The sequence below is a fragment of the Parasteatoda tepidariorum genome, chromosome 4 (assembly GCF_982258835.1).
Source record: "Parasteatoda tepidariorum strain Cologne lab strain chromosome 4, Ptep-v5.0, whole genome shotgun sequence".
Taxonomy (NCBI): Eukaryota; Metazoa; Arthropoda; class Arachnida; order Araneae; family Theridiidae; genus Parasteatoda; species Parasteatoda tepidariorum.
This window is the reverse complement of record NC_141758.1, coordinates 51,736,499-51,760,787: the sequence shown is the minus strand read 5'-3', so window position 1 is coordinate 51,760,787 and position 24,289 is coordinate 51,736,499. Positions and strand designations below refer to the sequence as shown.

The 24,289-nt window shown below is 28.8% G+C and overlaps 1 protein-coding gene across 2 annotated transcripts; it reads right to left on the bottom strand.

Annotated features, from left to right (window-relative positions):
- Positions 1 to 1,161: 1,161 nt before the first annotated feature.
- Positions 1,162 to 24,289, bottom strand: Faf2 (Fas-associated factor 2). 2 transcript variants are annotated; one of them, XM_016053562.4, is made up of 12 exons: positions 24,004 to 24,289; positions 23,697 to 23,765; positions 20,563 to 20,666; positions 18,520 to 18,638; positions 18,405 to 18,434; positions 16,945 to 17,045; positions 16,027 to 16,112; positions 14,584 to 14,675; positions 9,522 to 9,699; positions 7,410 to 7,581; positions 6,243 to 6,386; positions 1,162 to 4,377 (listed from the first exon to the last, which is right to left on the bottom strand). In XM_016053562.4, the coding sequence occupies exons 1-12, from the start codon at positions 24,058 to 24,060 to the stop codon at positions 4,198 to 4,200; spliced, it is 1,332 nt and encodes a 443-aa protein (XP_015909048.1). In that variant the 5' UTR covers positions 24,061 to 24,289; the 3' UTR covers positions 1,162 to 4,197. The 2 variants fall into 2 exon arrangements, with proteins under 2 accessions (XP_015909048.1, XP_042907954.1); XM_043052020.2 differs by having other exon boundaries at positions 3,936 to 4,377; positions 9,522 to 9,723; positions 24,004 to 24,163.

The following is a 24,289-nucleotide window of genomic DNA, read 5'->3' as shown; positions in this document are numbered from 1 at the left end:
GATGCAAGGAACAATTTTAGCTATCAATCATAAAAATCTTTCGAAAATTATCATTGGTCTGTTCGTGAATGACGTGTACAAAATTAATTTTTATCACGAGAATAGCATTAAGCGTTGTTGCAATTAATACAGCACAAGCTTTTTCTTTTTAACTATAAGAGCTAACATCAATGATGTCTGCTAGGTGAGGACTTTAATTAGTCAAAAACGAGTTTTTCTGAGAGATGGTGCGTGATAATTATTTACAATTTTTTTGTTACGTAATGACGCTTTTGAAGCGTACACCTATAAAGAAAATAATGTGAAGTCAACGATAGCTAAAAATTTCATCAGCAAAATTAAAAAATAATTTTAAAAAATTGCATCAAGTGCTAATGCGTCCAAGAAGCTGCTTAATTGCGTTAAATAGTAACTAATATAATATTACTCACTTTAATTATGAGTAATAGAATGACTTAATTTAGAGACTACTATTGGTTCACTTCATTTTCAGCACCGAATGCTAAAGAAAATTTCTTCGCCTGAACGTTCAAAAACATCTTTCTCGTAATCTAATAATGCAAAATTACCAAGATAGGAAACAATAATTAAAAAAAAAAAAATTCTTATTTTATTTAGTTGTGTCGGTATATGCATTTTTAACTTGCATTATTGTGCCAATACCCATTGGATTCTTTACTTTTTTAACCCCTAACGAGAACAAGAGTTAGTGTGTCGCTTTTATTAATACAAAACTTTTCATAGGTATAGGGAAAAATAAAGAAATTTTTCTTCTGGCCAGTGGCCACTTTTATCAACGATAAAAAAATATTCATATTAATAATGTAAGGCATTACTTTTAAAGCACATCTTAAATTATAGAAAACACATGGTTCATGCCAAAAATGAAAAAAAAAAAATTTAAATAACAAGCTTGAAATTTAAGTAATTTTCAGTATATCAAAATATTTGTAACAATTCTGCATTTGTTACATTCCATGTACATTTTATTATTATTAATTTATCTTCACCGTAAAAAGTGGTGATTAGCAAAAAAAAATTTCAACCCACATTTGCTATATTTTATCTCCCAGTGGTCGGTCTCTTGAAGGTTCACTATAGCAGAGTTTGACTGTATATACTAATAAAATAAAAAAAATATGTAACTAAATACGAACACAATGTGTTTCGTAAAAAATTTATTTTCTCCAGACATAAAATATTGACATGATTCTTGCAAAGAAATGTGTGTCTCGATAGATACAATGTGAGGCGCCTTTCATTACAGATATTCAAAAACTTAAAAAGCTACACAGCGTTTCTTACCTAAAACAGCATAATTATAATCAAAATAACTACACAGGCACTTGAAAAAGATTGTTGACAGATAATTCTAACCAGGAAAAAACAAGACTATTGTATTAAATATTAATCAATAATAAATATTTAAATAAAAAGAATATTAAAGATAATTAAAGAGAGGAAAAGAACTAAATGAAATGAGTTTTGCTTTAAAATACAACATTAATTCCATGACTAAATTATTAAACAATATAGACTAGATAAATAAATTTTTCAGAGTAAACAATGACTCAATACTGTATAATTATATTTTATAACATTTAAAAATCAAAAAAGAAATTAGCAAAATTGGTTTCTAAATTAAACACGAGACACTCTATAATATCGGCACAGTGAAATCTGTCCAGTTGACCACATGTCTAAATTGATCCCTATTATCAAGAACCAAATTTATCCTAAATAATAAAAGTGAGTAAAACCTTTGTAGTATGTTTATCTTGCGTGTTGACTGATGATGGGGGAAAAAATTAAACTTGAGTTGATGATTGCTAATCTAAACCCATCATTGTCCAACAAGAAACAAAAACTTTTAATTTCACTGAGTTATGCATTATAATTTCACTGTGTTGGTAAAATAGTACTAAACCCCCATTAAGGTTGGGGAACTGTTAACATACCTAATAATGTATACTATATATGCTTTTCTTAGGTATGTAAGAATACTATGATATAAAAAAAAAGTATAACTCACCCTTCTACATAAGTTGATCACAAGTGGACAATTTACACAGATTTAACTGTACCTTAAGAGACTTGCTTTGATTTTATACATAAAGCAATGACTTATTGCTAAAATATAGAAAACATATATATATATACAGTAGTCTCCGATTAATCTGATTGTGGTTAATGTTATCAATTGCTGTTCATTACCAAAATCCTTAGTTCCGATTATCTTTAGTCATTCATTTATATGCAAAAAGGATTGCTTCTGTGTTCATTACATCACTTAAAGTTATTAGTTTATTTATTGATTATTATTATTACTTTCTTGTTGAAAATCATCTTAAATTCAATAGAAACCTGTTCTTCTCTTTCCTTACACTGCTTAAATTTCTGAGAATTACTAGAGGTGATTTTTCAACTGCAGGTGGACAAGAATGTCAAAATTACCTGTTAATTCTAAATGATAATTTTCTCTATGTGTCAGAAGAGTAGTGTCTAATCTGAACGGAGAACGAATTTGTCAAAATTACGTGCTCCGCTCGATTACAAAAAGTTACACAATATGGATAGCAGATAGCCAACTGATTTTACAATTAATTAAAAGATTGAAATCTTTATGACGGATTAGCTAAAATGAGTGGACGCAACATCTCGCAGCACAATTAAAACTCTCTTAACTTATAAGATGCAAAATATTGAAAAATTGTAATGATCTTATTAAAAGGGAAAAACAAAATGAAAACATAGATTGCAAATGAAGGAGAGCTGGTAAAGATGAGCAAAATTAAAAAACTCTAAGACTGTAATTCGGAATTGTAAGAACATCCTTCAGATACCTGTGTGGCTTAAATTGGAAAATTTATCCAATTTAATTTCGCAATTTATTTATTGTTATCAATTGGTTAATGCTATCAAAATCATTGTCTCCAAAGTCCAGAGACTACTGTATTTATATTATTTATTAGAATTCAAAAGTTACGATTAAAATCTATCCAAATTTTTGGCATAAGTGTATTGCTTTTAAAAACATACAAATTAAGGATTTTAAGGAAAATTATGTATCAAACATAACAACCGTACCAGTTTGAAAAGGTTAAAAAGAAAAGGTCCACTTACTGACACATGAAAGTTTTCAAATCAAAAAGCGCAATTACCCTGCAAATTATTTTGAAAAACTGAATATTTACATAAATGCAAAAAAATAAGATAATTCAATATTACATTAATGAAGGATTTATGTGTTCATACAAGCTATTTGAACTATTAGACTGCATTAATATTTTAAAAAAATAGTTATTAGATAACTTAAAAAGAATTTAATGAAAAAAATTGACTTAAGTATTGGAATGCAATTAAATATTTAAATATTTACTAGCAAATAATTAAATTTGCAAAAAATAAATAAATAAAAAACCTCTTCCACAAACGACTGAATTTTTGTACAAAAGCTCAAACATTAATAATTGTCAACAATGAAAGAAATTTTATAATCAACAAAATTAATATATCTGATAATTTTAGAACAAATGATTGCTAAATTTACAAAATCATAATTTTTTTATAAAAATTAATCATAACTAAAAATTAAATGAAACAAATTTAAATAGCGTAATTAGATGAATGCACAAAATATTTCATTTAAAAAAATGCACACAGCAACAAAAAATTAAATTGCTTTCAATGTTTCAATTCAAATTATATTTACTTATGACTTTTAAGAGGTGTATTAATATCCTATTAGTATTAGTAAAATTAATTCAGGCTATCAATTTTTTTTACAGATGTGATAAAATCTCGAAGTTTTTTTGTCACTCCAGAAAAACATTCATAATGAAACATTCACATTTTAAGATTACAGAATTTTATATTTTTAAACATGACACTGTAACTGTAATACAATTAAAGCAAGAAACAATAAAAAGAAATCATTGAATGATTTAAATTGCACCATTTATTTTATTAAAACCAAGAAAAGCTGAAAATATCACTGAAATGCAACACTTTTCTGGACAAATGTAATGATGTTATGAGCTAACAGTTGACAATAGAAAAAATTGTTAAGTCTCATTTAGAAGTTGCTGCTTTTCCATCAAACTGTACAAACAATGCAAAAGAAACCCTTATGTTCGGCATGTATGCCGTGCTTTAAGAGTCCTTCCATGATGTAAGTATTCATATCAACAACTTGTTTCATGCCTCTAAATCATGAACAAGCAACATTTCCGAGCTACCAAAACCGAATTCGGCAAAAGTCGGAGGGTCTGGATTGCTTTCTGTGGGTTCACATGGCACTTTTCTTCTCGGAAAGTTTGAAACAATTTGGAAACTGTTCGGAGATTCAGCATGGCAAAACACAAAGTAATATAGAAACTAGAAAAGGAAAAAATATAATTCAAAATTGATAACGTTTATTTAATAAACAAATATTAACTTTTGACAATCATAACCTAATATTAAACTCTACAAGTTGAAATTAAAAACTGAAAAGTAAAAAAGGTTAAGCATTCCTATCTCTAATATACATACGTGCAGACAATTTCTGATAATTTAAAGTACAATAATTCAAATGACACTATATATAATTTGTCTTTTTAATTATGTTACCAACTCTTTTTAATTCCACTCTTTTTTATTCCACTCTACTAATTAATGTTTATTATTTTCAAATTTAATCTTTAAAAAGATCTTTTTATATCTAAAAGAATCATTATAAACTTATACACACACTGGCCAATAGATTAGAAGCCTAAGATTAATATCTTATTGGACCACCTTTTACATGGATAACAGCCTGTATTCGTAAGAGCTACACATGCTTTAAGATCCTATATTTTAGATAAACAAGAAGAATACTGTCGATAGTGACTTTCAGCATGTTCCAAACATTTTTTGTTGGAATAAAATTGGTCTTTGTGGTGGCCAAGGAAGGTGTAGGAAGTCAGATTGATGTTCACTGAACCAATTATGACCCCTTCTGACATGCATGACACTCAATATACACCAGTCATTCAAAAGAAAATAGATGTTATAATGAGAAGTTGCTATATAGTGAGACAGAAAATTATTGCAATTATTTACTTATATTTCATATATACTGGACTTATTTTGGCAAAAACACAATTCCTTTTAAATGAAATTACGAAACTGAAAAACAGTTTGTTTGTTTTTTAATGTCAATTCAAGTACAAGTGTCAATTTTTATGTCAATTAAAGTATGTTCCATAGAAGGTTAAAAATACATTTAAATTTTTTTCACATGATTTCTTTAAATATTGCACAGATACTTTAGTCAGTCATTCAGTGTGTTTTCTAGATTTAGAAATTTTGCTTTAAAAGAACGGTGTCATGAAATTGGAACACTTTGCTCTTCTGCCTTTAGATTTACATTACAATTGTAAACAGAGTGCATTTCAGGATCTCAAATAATTTAGCAATTTGTGATTTGTATGTTATTCTTCTCTCTGTTTCCGTTAAATTTCTTAATTTCTATACGAAGCATATAACGTTATACTAGTTATGAGCGGACATTTTCGATAAATAACATATTACATCCTCTAGAGCAGTGTTCCATGGATCAAATGGTAAAGGGCCGTCCATTTCATTGAAACTGAATTTAAACTCCTAGGTTTATACCCCAAATGAAAAAATATGTGTCCCATTAAAATTTTATTTATATAAAAAAAAAGGGACCCCCGAAGGTAGTGACATAATTTTTTTAATGTTTGTAATGTATCATTGTCTCCGTTTACTCCCAGACGGAACCGTCTCATTGCAAAGAAACAAGCTCAGGGTACGCATTGATTTAACGTTCTAGTAAGTTAAAAATTTAAATCACTTTATATTTATTTTAAGGTGTAACTGTATTTAATTTTGAAGGCATGTTTAAATACAATTAAATTAAAATTAATAAATCAAAATAATCTAAAATCTAAGCAATCAACCCCCCCCCCCCTCCAGCGGGCCGCAGTAAAATTGTCAAACATTGACAGGTCCGCAGTGATAAAAAGGTTGGGGAACACTGCTCAAGAGAACTGAGTAAAACCAAAATAAAGACAAATCTTTGAATTAGTAATGACTTTTATATAAAGGCCCAATAATTTAAACACTTTTCAATCTTTTTTCAAGATATTAATGAAAGCAGCTAGATTGCGCAATTTGTTTAAAACATAATAACATGGAAGTGTTAACTGTGAAAAAATAACTTGCTTAAAGTATCTTAATAATTACATTCTTACCTTAAGAGACTGGTCTTGTTCAAACCTTCGTTCAAGCATGGTACCAGTAGGAAGTTTAATCTTCAGTCGAACAGTATGGGGATTATCTTCAGGTGGCTCGGAAGGCATTTCATCCAAAAGAGCTATTTTTCTCCTCTGTATTTCCTGACAAATAAATACACAATATATTTTTCAGATAAAAGCAATTAAAAGTTTAAGAACTTTATTAAGTTTTGAATAATAAAAAAATAATAATTCTTAAGATCTAAGACTTGTAAGCTTCTTGGTCTAAAGAATTCTTTGTAAACTTCCTTGGATTGTGTCAAGCGTGAGATTACAAAAAGGATGAAAAAAATTTAAATGAAAAATTTAAAAATGTATAAAATATAATTATCAAAACTACTTTTTATATCCCAAAATTATCAAGTAACAATACTTTTGCTTAATGAAAAATAAGTCGGAAAAGAAAGAAGGAAAAAACAAAGTTAACATTTAATGATTAATGCAAAGTTATACCCAATGATTTAAAACGTGAAAAAACCTTAGAGCTTTTATGCAGGCAGAAAAAAAAATTTTAAAATTCTTTAACATTATTGAAAGCTTTTTGAACTTTACAAAAAGGAATCAGTCAAAGATAAACAGGTAAAGCAAAGATAGCATTAAAAAAAAATTTCGACTTATCTTGAGTGCTACAAAAATTTAAAATTAAAAGGTTAAACTAGTTTAAAAAAAATTAATTTAAAGGGCTTATTTAGTAACAAAAATTACAATTATAACCTCTTATAACTTTAAAAAGAAATCAATCACTGACTGTTTTATATTAGAACCATTTGAAAAATTCGAAAGCAACACCTACACTTATTCTTTAAAAATATTCAATTAATAAATAAAATACAATTCTTAATCTATCAATAGAATCTAAATCTAATCTTATCTTAATCTAACAATTTAATTTATTTTAGTGCTTTAAAAACAACAAAAAATTTGGTATAAATATACCAATTATTTTAAAAACACTCGATTTCCTATTTTATTTTGCATTATGCATGGCAACTATAAATATAACCAAAAATAAATAAAAACAAAAATTCATTTATAGCCAAGAGTGACAGATTGCAAAAAATAAAAGTTATTTTCAAACAGTATATTCTATACTAAAGTGGGGTTAAAAAAAAATTATGTATTCACCTCTTTTCTTTTTTGTTCTTCAATAATCTTATTTCTCTCTTCCAATTCCTTTTGAGCCTTCAACTCCTGCTCCTCTCGCCTCTTTTTTTCTTTCTCTTGATCAGCTCTCAATGATTCTTGGTAAGCTTCATCTTGCTGTTGTCTAATAGACTGGGTAACAGATCGTTCATGCCTGAAACATAAAAACTTGTTAGACTTATTTAAACAAGTTTATGCAATCTAAAATATAATGCAAATAGTGGCCATTATCTTTCAACTTTTAAGTTTAAAAATTTTTTTTCTCAACAAGTTGGACTTTCTTCTAATTTTTAGGGCTCAGTGGCATTGCTCTTTTTAGGACTCATTTCAAACCCTTCTTAACTTTCTAATTGCAATAATAACTTCCAATAACGTTTCTCTAATGAAACTAATTTTAAAAGCAAGAATCTTTGCTTCATTCTAAAGTAACTATAAATTCATAAACTATGTTTCAATAGTATTAAAGAACTGATTAAGAGTTATTTCCAGAAAATACTTTTCTTTACAACACCCACCGGGAGAATGACCTAGGTCATACAGGCATCTGAAGGGCAGATTTGTAGACCACTCTTTCAGGGGCACCATATTACGTGGGCCAACGTTGCTCCCACAGTGAGGACAGATAGTACAGAGAAGGAAAGAGCATCCATGCCTTGCCCGGGATTTGAACCCAGAACCTTTCTGATGCAAGGGCAGTTCCTTAACTCCTACACAGGCTGGTCAGCTTTCCAGAAAATATATACTGCTTGATTTACGCAAAACCATAAACTCTTCAATAACTAAGCAAAATCTCTCAACAAAAAATAAGCACTTTTAAAGTACTTTTTAAGAGCTCAAAAAATATTTTTAAGCACTATATACATTAACAAAATGCAAAATAATTTTCAAAGACTTTACATGATCATGATAAAATGACTAGTTTCTGACAAAGAACTCTTTGCTTCATTGTACTAGCCACCATAAAAAGATCAAGAGATTTTTCTGTTCGAATTCAGAGAGTGGAAAATGAAACCAAAAATTGAGAATATCTTGAAAAATGAAACAGAGTTGCACATGAGAGTGCAAGAATCTAACCTAACCCAGCTCAGTAATCCCTCCCAAGTATTTCATCAAACATGTTACATGAGTGGCACTATCCATACATTTTGGACCAAGAGTAGGCCGGAATGGATTGTGGTTGAATGAATTGTGAAAATGTTGAATAGAACAATGTGAAAACCACGCTTTTGCATAATACGCAACAAAAATCCACATAGTATAGAAAAACATCTCATTTTCGAAAAAGGGAAAATTAAGCACTTTTTAAAAACACCCCATGAAAAAAGCACCTTTTAGGGCTTTTAAAAAATGAAAATAAGGACCTTAAAGCACTTTTTAAAAACGTGATGTACCATGCAAGATAGAAAAATAGTGCCTTTATTTACAATTTATGCGTTTGATAGTAGCCTTTGCCCTTGACGTTTTGCATAAAAGTTTAAATGCAACTTATTAAATAACAGAGACACAAATCAGATTGTTGTATGAAAAAGTAGTCAGATTCAACCAGCACATATGATCTCAGCTATTTGAAGCCAAACCAAAGAATTTCCTTTTCAAAGTAATAGTGTAACGTTATTTTACACAGATTACACATTTTACAAATTGAGTATTAAAACAAATTTATTAATAACATACGTGTGGAGCTTATTCCTTATTAGTCATGTCATATTTGCATGCTAAATTACAAAACCTCAAAATCGTGGCCTTTGCTTTTCAAAAATAAAAAATACATTTTCACATTTTAGTAAAATTAATATATCAGTTATGAATGAAAATGTAAATATTCAACATTTACACTTTTTATTTAAGAATTTAATTTGAATATTTGAATGAATTATTTACTTTTAGATAATAATCTAAGTAATTATATATGTTTGGTAATTATATATATACATAGACACATTAACTATTTTTAAGCTGAGTGAAAAAATCAGTTTCAGTTTAAGCTTTAGCCAGTATTATTTTTTGAAATTTTCACAAATTTTGAATTATAGCTTACATTATAAGAAATAAACAATAAGACTGATAATGGTATATAAATAATCCTAAACCAACCTTTCATGTCTTGCAGCAATCAGTGAAGCTTCATTATCATTCATTATTAATTGAAGACGCTCAATAAGCAGTGAAGGATCAGTTTGACCTTCAATCCGAGCCACAACAGTCATTCTGTTATCTCTTAAAACAATAATAGCTAGGAATGGATAAGTATTTTCTCGCAATGCTTGAGACACTGTAAAAGGCAAAGTTTGAGATACTATAAAATAATAATACATTTTAAAAAAATACTTGAAGGCAAATTAATATTCAATATGTACCACTAAGAAACAAATATGATCAAATCAAACATAATATGATCACATACAAAAATTTTAAACAATGAATTTAAAAGTGAGTTATTTCTTAAATTTGCTTTCATAGAAAAGAAGAATTATTTCTTAAATTTGTTTTCTAATAGAAGAAAGATAGTTTGTAAAAAAATATTTTTTAAGAGTGCTATTCAAGAAGACATATGAATAGTTTATTTTTTTTATGGATACTGAAAATTTTTACAATTTTAGAAATTTAAAATGGAACTGTTATATCTTAAATTTTGAATAAACAAAATTAAGGAATCTAAAAAATGTATTGCACTGTGTTCGTTATTTTTTTTCACCATTAATTTAACATCATTTACCAGATACAACAAGTAAATACGACTTAAGTTAAATTAAAATTACAAGCACAATTACAACTATTACAATAATAATTTGTAATTAGCTGAAAGGTAAAGGTAGTTTAAAATTAAAGGATTCATATTCAATACTGATATTCTAGATTAAATATATATTTATTTCAAAGAACATAGAACTAGATTAAATATTATTTATTTCATAAATCAAGTCAGGTTACATTTAACAAAAGGTAGTTACTGCTACACAACTTACATTTCAGTTCGGATAATTATTTAAAGTTTTTCATTTAAAATACCATAATACAAATAAAAAATGGGCACATAAAAAAATAGAAAACATGAAATATAAGACTTATCATAGGAATCGCGCAAACATAGCTAGAGAGCGTTTGGCCGGCCACCATCGCCGCAATATGTGTACCAGCTACACCAAAGACCGCCAAGCAGGGAATGCCAAAAAAAACCGAATTGCATCTCTTTTCCCACTCATGTATGTCATGGCGGCGCTGCAATCGTTCACCCATTCACATCTGTGAGGTGATTCCCTTTCAAGTAGGGGTGAAGGAAAGAATATTGGATGAGGTTAATGAGCAGGGGTGAAGGAAAGCATTAGATGGGGTTGTTGAGTATAAAAAAAAATGGATTAAAATAAAGAATGAGATTATTAAAATTAAAACGCGGCGCCCAAAAGAAAATAAATTGCGCCCATAACTAATTAACAGAAATAACAACCTTTAGTAATAAGTTAAATTAAAAAGACATACAAACATAACAGAACCAAGCTTAAATTATTACTTAATGATTAAAGATGGAATAAGTTAGCTTTTTAAATGGACAAAAGTAATATCATTTATAAAATTTTTGTTTATAAAAGTGGGAAAGATTTCAACACCTAATTTTTAAAAAAAATTTCTAGAAATAAAGTGAATGCAAAATACAAGTACAAAAAAGAAAAAAAAAGTATATTGTGTTAAAAATTATATTTATTATATTGTGTCATATATTGTGCATGAGCAGTGTGCACCTTAAATTAAAACCTGTAAATATTTAGTGAATATCGAGTACTATAAATAATACCTATATATTAGAATAACTACAAAACATTTTTCAAGTAAATTCTATATACAAAAATTATGAAAATGCACTAAGTTTTCAGTAAAAATTTATCAAGTAAAATAAAAAGGAATCTTAAGAAAAGATATAACAAAAACTGTAGGTACTAATATTTAAAAAAAATATATATATAAATAAATACTATCTGCATCAAGGGGCTAGCTGAATAAAAAATATATTGTAATTTTAAAAAAAAAAAAATTTGCCAGTCAGTTCCAAACACAAAACAAATTAAGAGAGGAAAAAATAGGTAAGAAAACTCATATTTTTCCTTTTCTTCCACAAGATCATAAGTTCACTTTAAGGCAGGACAAATACAGCAAATTACTTTTTACAGGTGACGGCACCTGCGTTGGACACTGGCCAACACAGCAGGGAGAAAAAAGCCATTGTCTGGTTTACACTTGCGTGAAATTAATTTTAGAATGTTCAAATTAATTTTGATGTGATGCGCAATACGTCTTAGCGTAAGACTGATTTTAATAAGAGGCATTTTATTTTGAATCGTGCAGGAAGCTGAATGTGTGTTGTAAATTCATTGAATGTGAGAAGATTTAATAACACAGGGGAGTCTACTTTTTATTACTGTCCATCTGTTAAACAAAGTTTAATGATTATTATAATTTCAAGGCATTTTGAAAAAAAGAAATAGGATACACATTTAATAAGTGAGCAACTTCAATGTGTTCATTATTGCATCTTTTTAATGCCTGTTTAGCATCATTAATTGTTTTGTGTTTTTATATTGCTATATTTTTATAAAACTTGTAGCAGATATATAACAAATCATGTTTAGCATTGCAAAATAATAGTTTTTTTTATTATCGGAATATGCAATCTAACTGTGTATTAGACAATTAGTTTTATAATACTTGAGTTTCAGTTTTGGTGTTTTTGTGCCCGTGCCCAGTATACCCTAGACCAGGGGTGGCGAACCTTTATACACCAACGTGCCATTTTTTCTAAAAAATTGTTTGATTAGGCCATAGACGTGCCGTCAAGTAACTTTGATTATTGGGAAAATAATAATACTAAATAGTATCAACTCAAAACTCTTTATTTACATTGAAAAAAAAAAACATTTTGCAATGTCTCAGTTATACGCGTAATTCAACTTAAAGTAACATCAGTGTGACAATCTGTTGTCGCAGATTAGATGACAAATAACTTATATTAGGTTGTAAGAAGTTAGTTTAAGCAGGTCTGTTAATTTTTTTGCTACTTATTTATTGTTAGCTTGTTTAATAGGGTTATTAATTGTTTTTTTAGCATTAATTGTTAATTTTTTAGCATTAATTGTTATTTTATTAATAATTGTTTATTATTTTGTGTTTTTTGTGAATTTTAATTTAATTTTTATGAAATATTTACCCCGACATGCCCCAATTTAGGGCATACGGGTAAATGTTTATTAAAATCAAGAAAATCTGATGGCAACAGCAGTAAAATAATTAAAATGCTCCGAGAGTCCCACCTTATAGTGCCGAAGCCGATGGGGCTTCCCTTATAGTGAGTCAAAGACACAAATGAAAAATTTTACAACACATCGCAGGAAAGTACAGTAGGACATACAATGCATCATGTGCAGGCAGTACATAGGATTAAAACGAGTAATATTACGGAGTAAGTTGGGTCGCTAAACCAAAGCGATCATTAACATTGTGACAGGATATCAAGGACACAAAGTATAAACTGTTGATGTATTCAAGAACAGTAAAACATAAAGTGAACCATTAAAAAAAACGTGTACCTGAAATGAGCATAAGAAAACATTAAAAGGTCACAGGTAAACGGAGGTCCCAAGTTAATATAGGTCAAAGAACCAATACAGTCGATGACAAATTGACAACAGGTAAGACAGAAGAACAAGGCGTAAGGAGCCAAGAAAATCTCAAATGTAAAACAAAAGGAGGTGAAGATGTAAAGTGGTAAAACAAACAATTATCAAATACAATTAAAAGGTGTAATTTAATTGTTATATATGCCTCATAGTGTAATACCATTCGTGTAATAACAAATGTGATCGGTGGCGTGCCCGAAATATTGTGTCGGGTGCCATAAATGGCACGGGTGCCATTGGTTCGCCATCCCTGCCCTAGACTGATGTTTCGATTAAGGTTAAAGTACCCCTGCTATGTACACATTTGCTTGGTATACCCATCACTGATGTTTTTTTAAGGCTAAGTGCTACTGCCCAGTAGACCCGTCTATTACTAATTCTACAGTGTCAGGTATTTCCAATAAAAAGTCACATTTATAGTTAAAGATATTTGCAGCAATTACGATCAGTCAAGCTTCTCAAGTGATAGGTCTGATGTATATATTTATTGTGCATGGTCCAGGGTGGTGCGAATAGTTCGTAATAACTATTAGCACTGCCATTAATGTCAGCCAAACAAATAGAACATATAAAGTTTGCAGTGTTTTCACTACAGCGCGAGAACGCGAGAATCTCGCATATTTTTTTCTTTTCTCGCATTAAAAAATTATTACCGCGAGAAAATCGCACATTCTATAAAGCAGTTTCAAAATTCGCGAATTTCTTGCATTTTGAAAAAAATTTCTCATTTCGCCATTTAGAATGAAATCCGTTTCACTTTTCTTCCTGGATCTTTCATTATTTTCAACATCTGCCCCATTATCTAGCTTCCCTATTTACCAGTATTGTTCAGAACCTTTAAGAACAACAGAACACCATCCCTATGAACCACGGAACCTCTTTTAGAACGCATTTCTCTGCAAGCATGTGCTTACCGTAGGTAAGGTTTCTCCATGTAAGAAGTTCAAATTTTTTGCGCATTAATGTAAGATGGACAAATACCTTGTAAAGGCAATATCTTTTACTCCGAAATGGACAAATGTGGGTAGAAACGATCAGAACGAAACAAACGCGCATTTGAGCAACCTAATGAGAATAGCTGATGAAAAGTAGATGTAGAACATTTTCCATGTGATGATGCAAAAAAAAATATTCAATGCTTTAAAAACTAGAAGATGTTAAAAATGTATTATAATTAAAGAAATGATTTTTTTTTCAAGTCTCTATGCGTTTTTTTTTTTTTTTTTTTTAGATATCTCACTTAACTTTTTGAAATCTCACCCTGTTTTTGAGAAAGGGTGAGAAATTCTCACCCATTTTTTTTCTGCGATGAAAACACTGGTTTGTTTACACTCAGTCAAAAAATTAAGAATTTAACAAATGTTTTGATAAATAACTTGGAAAGAATGGTAAGCGTAAACTTAAAGTTCATTGCAACAAAATAGATTATTTAATACATAATTGTTAGTAAAATTGTAGCACAATTTCAACCTCAGTGACTGGCACTTTACCTCGATAACCTTCAGGAGAATTAACAGAGCAACCCCAAAAGATAAAAGATGTATTCACAAAATTCACAACTTCAGGATTGGATAATACTGTACTGTAAAATAGAAAATACATTAAAGTTACTTAAGATTATCACTTCGAAAGTAGTATGTAATAAGAAAAAACTTTTCAAATTTCCTTATTTTTAATCATAAGCCTTATTTTTTAATCCTAAAATATTATACAAAACACTTATATGTGCCAAATGAGTAACGATTAAATATTTTTCTAAAAATAAAAATTATTACAACTTCTTTAGGAAAAAATTTCTGACTTTTAGGTACTTTAAATATTAATTTATTCATTTTCTGTAACTTTTTGAGTATATTAGTAAAATTTCCTGGTTTTCTTATTCTGAAACCACCTTGTTAAAGTGTTGTGTTCTTCATAGAGTCTTTCAGTATTTCTTAAAATACAAACATCTAAAAAACTATATTTATTGTACTTTTAACTACATATAATCTAAAAAAATAATAAAAAGCAAAACACAAACATCTAATATTAATTTTAAAAAAAGAGACTACCAAAAATTAAGTAAATCTGGAGAGAAAAAAATATCTACTGAAAAAAAAAAGCTTATCAAAAGACAATTTTCCTCATACACATATTTCAAAAATAAATACCTGAATAAGCTTTATACTGCTTCTGACTAGGGAATGAGTATACCTGGCTTTATTTAATTTTTATTTTAAAAAAAAAAAACCCATTTCCATGGAAAAATAAGGAATGTTCCACTTCTATTTTAACTAGGTAAAAGTATTGTGAACCTTCATCACAAGTTTATGAAGAAGAAAAAAAAGAGTTGCAACCTTTGCTACCAGATTATATAAGCGAATATTATAAAAATTGCGTCAAAAAATGGAAACTATATTTGTTACTGAGACACATGCAAATAACAAAAGTTGTAAATATTATTTCATATGTTACTGCTAGTCAAATTTGAAAAGATAGCTTTGAGACATTCTATATTTTAAAATAGACTTTCAATTTTTGAACACATTAACAATCTAATTTGTGATGTGGAAGAAAAATATCAATACTTTGGCTAGTGATACAAAACAAAATGTTTTACAATACCACCTGGGAATGCCCAACCCAATGACAGAGATGTTTAATTTTTCAGAGTTCAAATGACGAACAAGAATTTATATCTAACTAATGCCAACTTTTTGTAAATAGATCCTTGTGATAGGATTTGTATCATTCAGTTCTTAACTACTTAATCAGATCCTGTTTTGATGTATATAAAAATCTATTAATCAGGTCATAGTCAGTTTACAGAAGGAATAAATACTTAGAACGTAAAAAACTTAGTTACAAAAATATTTTTAGAGGAAGAAAAAAAATTATTCATATAAAAGATAAAATTTATTCTTATCAACTTATTACAAATTCAATTTTCTTACCTACAAAATTGATCAGTATCTTGATGGTCATCACCATGCAAATATACTAATAAAAACTTCAAATCTTGCTTTGCATCATTAACAGCCTAAAAAATGTAATAATTTTTTCAATAAGTAACATAATGTCAGTAATGGACAACTAGTAATATTTTCATTCTGTGACTTAACGAAGTTAATGGTTAACCAAGCTTACAACTAAAATGTAAATATTTACAAAACTTAGTGACAAATCCAAACTAACACCAATTTTGAAGCCTTTTTATTATGTAAGAGAACAAGCTGAACCTCTTTCCTAGCTTCTAATAATAAAAATTTTAAAAAATTGAGGTAAATAGAGATAAAGAAACAAACGGCTCCATCCACCAAAGTGTCATCCACCAAGTAATAAATGAATATTGATTTTTTTTTTTAGAAGTTATTAAGTCACTATACTTTTAAAAAAAAACAGCTGCAATATATTTGGTAATTAATTTAATATAAATTAAATTACAATATTTTAAATTTCGGTTTACATTATAGTGTTTAAAAAAAGCTATTGAAATGACTCATTTCAAAGAGTGACAATATAAACACATAGAGCATTATCTGTAAACAATATAATCTTAACAAAATGTCTCAAAAAGGATCAAAGGATCAAATAGTTGTTACCAATTAGTTTTATTAAAATCAAATAATTAAATCGTAATTGAAACACTTAAATCATGTTTTACATCTATACCACAAACACAAAATTTTTTACAATCGATGATTTGAATATGTACTCCTGAAAATAATATTAAAAAAGGCAGCTAAAAGTAAACTCTACTCTTCTCAGTTTTGCATATTTATAAAATGACATACAAATAACATATTGAGTTTTAAAAAAAGTTAAAAATCCATGATGCAATACTTAATTTTTATAGATTTTAGAAAACTTACTTGATAATAAGTTCCTCTGTAAAATATAGGATGCACTGTTCCATATTTTTCTTCATAATTTTGTATAAAAATTGATACATCTCTAAGAGGATCAGTTAAAACTAAAGGAAAAATAAAATTAATGTAGTAAGCAATAACACAGTATAGTTATAATTATTTTGATAAAATTAAATAAAGTATTAGCTTACATACATAAAAAATAAAATCTTTCAACACTTATTTCTTTAAAAGGCTAAGTTACCACACTTCGTTGAAAAGAGAAAAAAACTAGTGAATAAGTGTGTTTGGACCTGTAATCATTTACCTGAATTTTTTAATTTTAGTTGAAAACTGAAAAATTGGAGAATTTTTAGAGGCCATTACAAATAAGTAACTAAATTGTAAGGAATAAATGTAGAAAAGGAAAATTAACTTTGAACAACCACATTTTATTAAAAGATGAAAACTAAAACAATGCATTACAAAATGCTTGTAGCATAAAAGAAAAACTTATTGAAATTTTTTTAGAAGTCTTGCTGTGGCTAAACTTATACTCAGTAATCAACACAAAAATTACATAAATGTATGGTTTCTATGGTATAAAACCAACTTGGAAAGATTTCACCGTATTACTCATTTAAATAAGTCACACTACACTAACTATACTACCACAAGCAAAAGGTAAAAAATAAAAATACATCATGCAAATCACATACAGTTTAGTTTTAAATGCTTTAGTTTATACTATAAGAGTAAAAAGATTGTTTACCTGACTTACACAAAATTTATAGCATTAATTTGCTTTAATTGAAATCTTTAATAAAAATATTCAAAAAACGCATTTTTTATTTTATTTATTTATTACAATATTTGATATTACACACAAAACTAACTTTAAATTTGCAACATAGAAACTTAGTTTTTACACCAAGAAGAGTCCATTTCATAACCTTCTTTTAATATTGGCTTAATTAGACATTAAAAAAATAAATTAATAAAGAGATAAATAATTGAAAAGATATATAAATAATAAAAGATAACAATTCCACAAAAGCCAGTTGTCTCCTGGAAGGGGAAAAGGTTGCAATATAATTTTTAGACCTACAATGTGATAGCAATGGAGTAAATATTGCAAAACAACCACTTTTACTCTTGATCTTAAACCTAGCCTTTTACAGCTTGGTACTTTAAACCACTGACAGTGGTAAAGCACCAGGATAATCTAGACAGTGGTTAAGTGGCTAACAAACTCATGGTACTTAATAACAAATTATCACACAACTATCACAGCAAATAATAATAAAAACGTCAAAGACAGAGAAGAAAAAAATTACATAGCTAACAGTATCTTGTTTACTTGAAACAAGGTCATAGCTAGTTGAGGATTTAGATAATCATGACTTACATAATTTTAAGTGATAATTAATAGCAATAAGAATTAAGTAAAAATTATAAAATGAAATATGAATTGCTTTACTTACTTCTTCTAGGATCTGCTCTGATGAAACTCACTAAAATAAAAGTGTTGAAGTAGTTTAATAAAAATTGCTATAAAGAAAAAATACTAAAATGAACTAAACATTATATGATACTTACATGCAAATCTTGCAAGTCTTATAAATGTAGAATACATAAATTGAAATGGAAATGAAATAAATAAGTATCCCCATCCTAAAATAGTAGAAGGCCGGTAAGGACTAATAGCTAGAAAAACCCTAGAAAGTTATAAAAGATGATATTAAAAAATTACAAAGAATTTAAATATTTTATAAAAAATAATAAAAAAAATAATAAATGTATAAATATGATATACAATCTAGATCTATACAATTTTATATCATAAACAATCTAAACTTTAAAGGTCAATTATATTTTGAACAATGACAGCGAAAATTTCATTACTTATTATCCTGCAACATCACGGAAAAATTCTAAAATTCACCTGCACAGCATTTGGTAAATTATAAAAAGCATGAATGTCTAATACTATGAGTATAGTACTTAATAAATTTATCTGTGCTACTAAAGTATTTTAAATAAACAAATTAAAACTTAATTAAAGATAAAGATTGATGAATATGAAAAACAGGCAGTTAATAATATACAGTCAAACCCCGCTATAGTGAACCTTCAAGGGACCGAAATTTCAGTTCACTATAACCGGGATTTCACTATAACTGTTCCGCAAACAATTTTAACCAATGGTTCCAAACTCCCCCCTTTTATAACATTATTTAAATAAATCACCAATAAAATGAAATACCAAAATTAATTAAAAAATAATATGTAGTAACAAAATTGTATTCACTTTTATTTTTTATTACTCTTCGTCTCGCGTACAAGAAGACCAATAATCTTTAGCTGAAGAGCAACATCAGATATGGAAACATTTCCCGACTCTCCGATAATTTTTCCTAAATTTATGTTTCCGCTTTTAAACCTCTCTAACCAATTCCTGTCCGCTTTTTAAACCTCTCTAACCAGACATTCGATCACATAAAAGTAGTCTCACCAATTCGCTTAGCAAATTCATCGGCTTTGACTTGAAGCATTTGTCCACATACTGGAAGATTACAGCTGTTTTTTTAATGCTGAACGAATTCAATAATGAAGCAAATAAGAAAAAATGCTCATTGCTTCATTCCATGCTATAAATGTTTTTAAAAATCGGTATATGTATCTATTTTGAAGTAGAAATTTCAAAATTATTACAAAAAGAAATGAAGAAAAATTAGTTGAAGACAGAAAAAAGTTCATAACATCCAACTTCCTCTCTTTTTTTTCTTTCACTATATTCACAAAAAATAATATTACAAGTATGTAGCAACTCACAGGAGTAAACATTTCGTTCACTATAAACTGTGCTCACTATAGCGGGGTTTGACTGTGTGTGTATATATATATATATACACATATATATACATATATATATATATATATATATATATAGAGAGAGAGAGAGAGAGAGGGAGGGAGGGAGAGAGATGAGAGCGAGAGTTAACTTTCATCTAAAACACCAAAATAAAATAAATCGTGTATATGTTATTTCGGCTACCAAGAAAAGATTTATTTCATACTACAGATATCCTCTTCTAATTTTAGCCAAATAAACTATTTTTCCAACAGTAATTTGACAAAAAAAAAGCATAAGATTTTCAAAGTTAAATTCAAAATTACAACAGTGTATAATATCATGAAAGAGAAAGCTTAAAACTGATATTTTCAAAAAAAATTGTGGTTAATATGAATTTTAAATAATTCAGGGGTCTGTCTAGGTTTTTCTGAGAATTACCTATTTTGTGAAAATTTAGACATAATTTGTGAAAAATTAAAAATTATATTTAAAAATCAACACAAAAATATAGATTTATTGTTTCTTAAGGTATACAAAAATTAAATTGCAAGAAAAAATATTTTGTGAAACTATCGTTTTTCCTAAAATTGAATTTGTGAAAGTACCGCTAAACGGTAATAAATTCGGCCTGGACAGATCCCTGTAATCCTAATTTCTTAACATTACCAAGGTTTCGATGAGAAGACATTTCCTAAGATTACAAGATATATTTTTAAATTCAAATAGAGATTAACACAAGTCTACTGTACATGCTAAATACCTGTAACTACTGAGAAATTAAATACCTTTGATCTGGTGGGCTAGCAATAACAGATGGAGGTGTTCTTGGAAGCGGTCTATAAGCAGAAGGAGATCCTTCTAGCATATTCAACGTAACTTGAGTGGCAACCTGTGGAAAAAAGATTTATATAAAATTAAACATTTATCTCATATTTCATAAAAATTTTTAAAAAAATTTCATATTTACTTGAATTGTCAAAATAAATCTATTAATGTGCAACTAAATTATCTAAGTTTAGGTATAATAAAGAATCAGAGAAATTACATTGGAATATGACAATTAAATTATCAAAACTATCAGAAAAATGGGTAACAATTCACAACACTTTGCTGAAATATCCTGGAATTAATATAAATTTAAAAGAATTCTTGAAAAATAGATTCAACTAAGCAAATTAGATAACAATATTGAAAAATTCTGTTCTTAAATGAACAGATAAACTACCTGCTTTAAAGAGAAACATGGATAAAGAATGTAATCAAGAAACAGACAAATTTGGAACATTTTTTATTCACCATTCGAAGGTTAGTCCCAGCTTTTTCTGATCTTAAAAGCTGCAGGCTCTTCTACATCAAAAAACCTGTTTCCAATGGGCAAAAGGATTAACTTTTCTGAAACTAGCCTTATCACCAAAATGTTTCCAGCACTAAATTTAATTTTCTTTTTAATAGAGCTTTGGGCTCTTTATTTTAAAAAACAAAAAGATTTTGAAATTTATCATTGAATAAATCATATCTAATCAGATTAAATAGAACATAGTTTTAAAAGTTGATTAAACAACAGACTGATTTTTTTAATAATTAAAGACAATTTATAAATCAATAATTCCCATTAGCACTAAATAGTATTAATCACAATAGCTCAAAATCAAAGAACAATTTTTGGCGTAGATTTAACTATAGCTTTATTTAAATAATGAACTAACTTCAATTTTAAATAAAATATATAGAATTCTCTAACTTAAGTATTTGTATAAGTTATTTTTAGCTTATTCTGGAACTTTCCGTGAAGCGGGATATTTATTTGCAGTGGATTCCGTCCCACGTTGGTCTGTACGGGAATGAAATCGCTGACTCAACTTGGCACAAATGAACCTCTGCCGGAAAGTTTGGCACTCACATCCTCGGAAATTCACTCCATTAGAAAGCAAGGTGTTCAGCTAGTCTGGAATACTCTCCCAGAATATATCTGGTACTCTGGGGATAAGCCTGGCCGTGCCTTGACCTTCAAAGGTAATAGAGGCGATCAGACCGCATTCACTAGATTCATCAGTGGTCACATAAACTGCATGAGGTATGAGCAACAGCAAAAGATCTATCCCATCCACAACAAATGTTTCTCCAGTGCAGCCAGCCTCGCCCACCTGCTTAGCTGTGTGGATTTTGAAAAGGAGGATTTTCTGAGTGATCCGGTCTTGTTTTTTGATTTCCTGAGGGTGAATGGACTCATGGACCTGGTCTAGCGGAGCTAGACCAGTGGGGATGTGAAACAACAACAACAACAGCTTATTCTGGCAACTTGGTAAAAACCTAACTATCATTAAAAAACAGTTTTCATTTAACTACTAAATAAAAGGCTACATCAATTGAAGATTTTAATGTGCTTTTATTCAGGCTGATTCCATTTTGGATCAGTAAAAAGCTCCTTAAGGATGTTTCATATCTGCACCTATTTGTGCTAACCACCAACTGAAACCATTGAGGCTCTGCGAAACTACCCAGATGTTGTAACTGAAATATATTTTATATATATACATAGGGGATTCCAGAGAATATTTCTATACCATGATTTATGCCAGAGGAAATCACCAAGTCTTGGCAGTTTTGGGGAAAAAGAGAGAAACAAAAAATATCACAAAAGACCAACTTGAAGGAATAATTCGTAGCTTCCTAGGGCAACCACTACTTCTTCTCATTGGCACGACAGCCCAGGATGGGCCTTGGCCTTCTCAACAAGCCTATGCCAAGACATTCTTCCCTTAGCCAAGGTTCTCCAGTTTATTATCTTTAAAACTTGTAGGTCCTTTTCAAGGCAGTCTAAAAATCTTAGGTTTAGTCGCCCTCTTTTTCTTGTACCTGTTGGCCTCGCACTGAAAACTTTTTTGGTTGTCCTGCTATCCTCCATTCTTATAATGTGGCCTGCCCATTTAATCCTTTGAATTTTGATAAATTTAATGGCATCAGGTTCTTTATATGCTTGGTAAAGTTCCGTGTTTGATCTTCTAAACCAGGTACCGTTTTACTTATTCCACCAAAAATGCTTCGCAGTATTTTTCTCTCAAATCTAGCTATCATATTTTAATCTCCAAGGGTCATTGTCCAGGTCTCACATGCGTATGTAAGCACTGATCGTATAAGACATTTATAGAGTAACACTTTTGTTTTTCTTTTTATTAGGCTTGACTTAAGATATTTTCTTAGACCATAAAAACACTTATTAGCCATTGTGATTCTCGTGTGTATTTCTTGTGTAGCGTTGTTTTTGTTGTTAATCTTAGACCCCAAATAGGTGAAGCTATCAACGGCTTCGAATTTGTATGCTCCAATTTCAAACTGTGTTTCTTCATAGCCAGCTTTTAGGGCAACCACTACATGCTTATTTAAAAAATAAATTTTAAAAAAAACGTAGCAAGTTAAATCATTTGACACCTTGGAGATTGTAGTTGATGCCACAGATCATTACACAAAAAATATATCTTTACTCAGCATTGGCTATGTAATAACCTTTCAAATTAGCCACATTTTAGGACATTTTTTTCTCTCGTTTTGGATGAGTCAATGCAGGGTTGCATTTAAAACTTTTAATGCAGGTATGAATTACAAACGCCTTTCCTTTAAGTATCCTAGATCACTGATACAAGTTACAAAATTTTTAGACACATTCTTAGATGAACTTTATCATTATCATTTGAAAAAATTTATATTTAACAATTAAAAATTTATATACCTGCATAATAAATGAATACCGAACCCATTTTAACATAATATATATTTTGAAAGCAAATATATTCAAAGCGAGTATAAATTTGAAATGTATTTTAACAAATAAAGTTTTTCAATTAATATATTTCCTTTTTTTTCCCCTAAACCTTAGATCTACTTATCAAGCAGAATAAATAAATTTACAAGAGATTATTACCTCTAAATCCCAATTGTGAGATTCGAGTATATTTCGACATCGTTCTATGTCCTCTATTCCTGTTAACTCCTGAAATCAAACAATAGAATTAAAATATCGGTTGACTAACAATATGAAAAAAAAAAATTTCGTCAGCAACTGCAGTAATACAAGTTTTAATTGCAGAGTAATTATCACAAGAATGTTACACTGTAGATAAAACATTACATCATTTTTAAAATTTAATAATAGTATGTATACAAAATCTCTTTTCAAAAATTAAGTTGACTGATTAAGTAAATTAACTAAAATTGATTGAAAATTTAACCTGGAATTGTACTAATTTATCTGTCTGCAAAGATGAAAGCTGCACATCTTCCGCCATATTTATCTGTTTAGATTTGAGATTTTCTTTTTCAAACTTTTTTCACGTACTTGCAAACTTCTCTTCTCTCATCTCGTGCAACTTTCTTCGATAGGGAAAAGGCATTATGCGTATGTAATTTTATTTGAATTTTTCATTGGCTACTACGTAACGGCAACCAATAATTGACTTCATTGTTCATTTAGGACTATTTTAGTAGCGTTAGTTCAATTCGACCCTCAGTTATATT

Bases quoted from the DNA above. Each gene is read 5' to 3' on its own strand.
- Faf2 (XM_043052020.2), bottom strand. From the start codon at position 24,060: ATGGCGGAAGATGTGCAGCTTTCATCTTTGCAGACAGATAAATTAGTA. The intron at 9,724-14,583 runs GTAAAGTGCCAG...ATTATTTTATAG, and splicing joins TTCTCCTGAAGGTTATCGAG to TATCTCAAACTTTGCCTTTT. The intron at 4,378-6,242 runs GTAAGAATGTAA...TTCCTTTTCTAG, and splicing joins AACAAGACCAGTCTCTTAAG to TTTCTATATTACTTTGTGTT.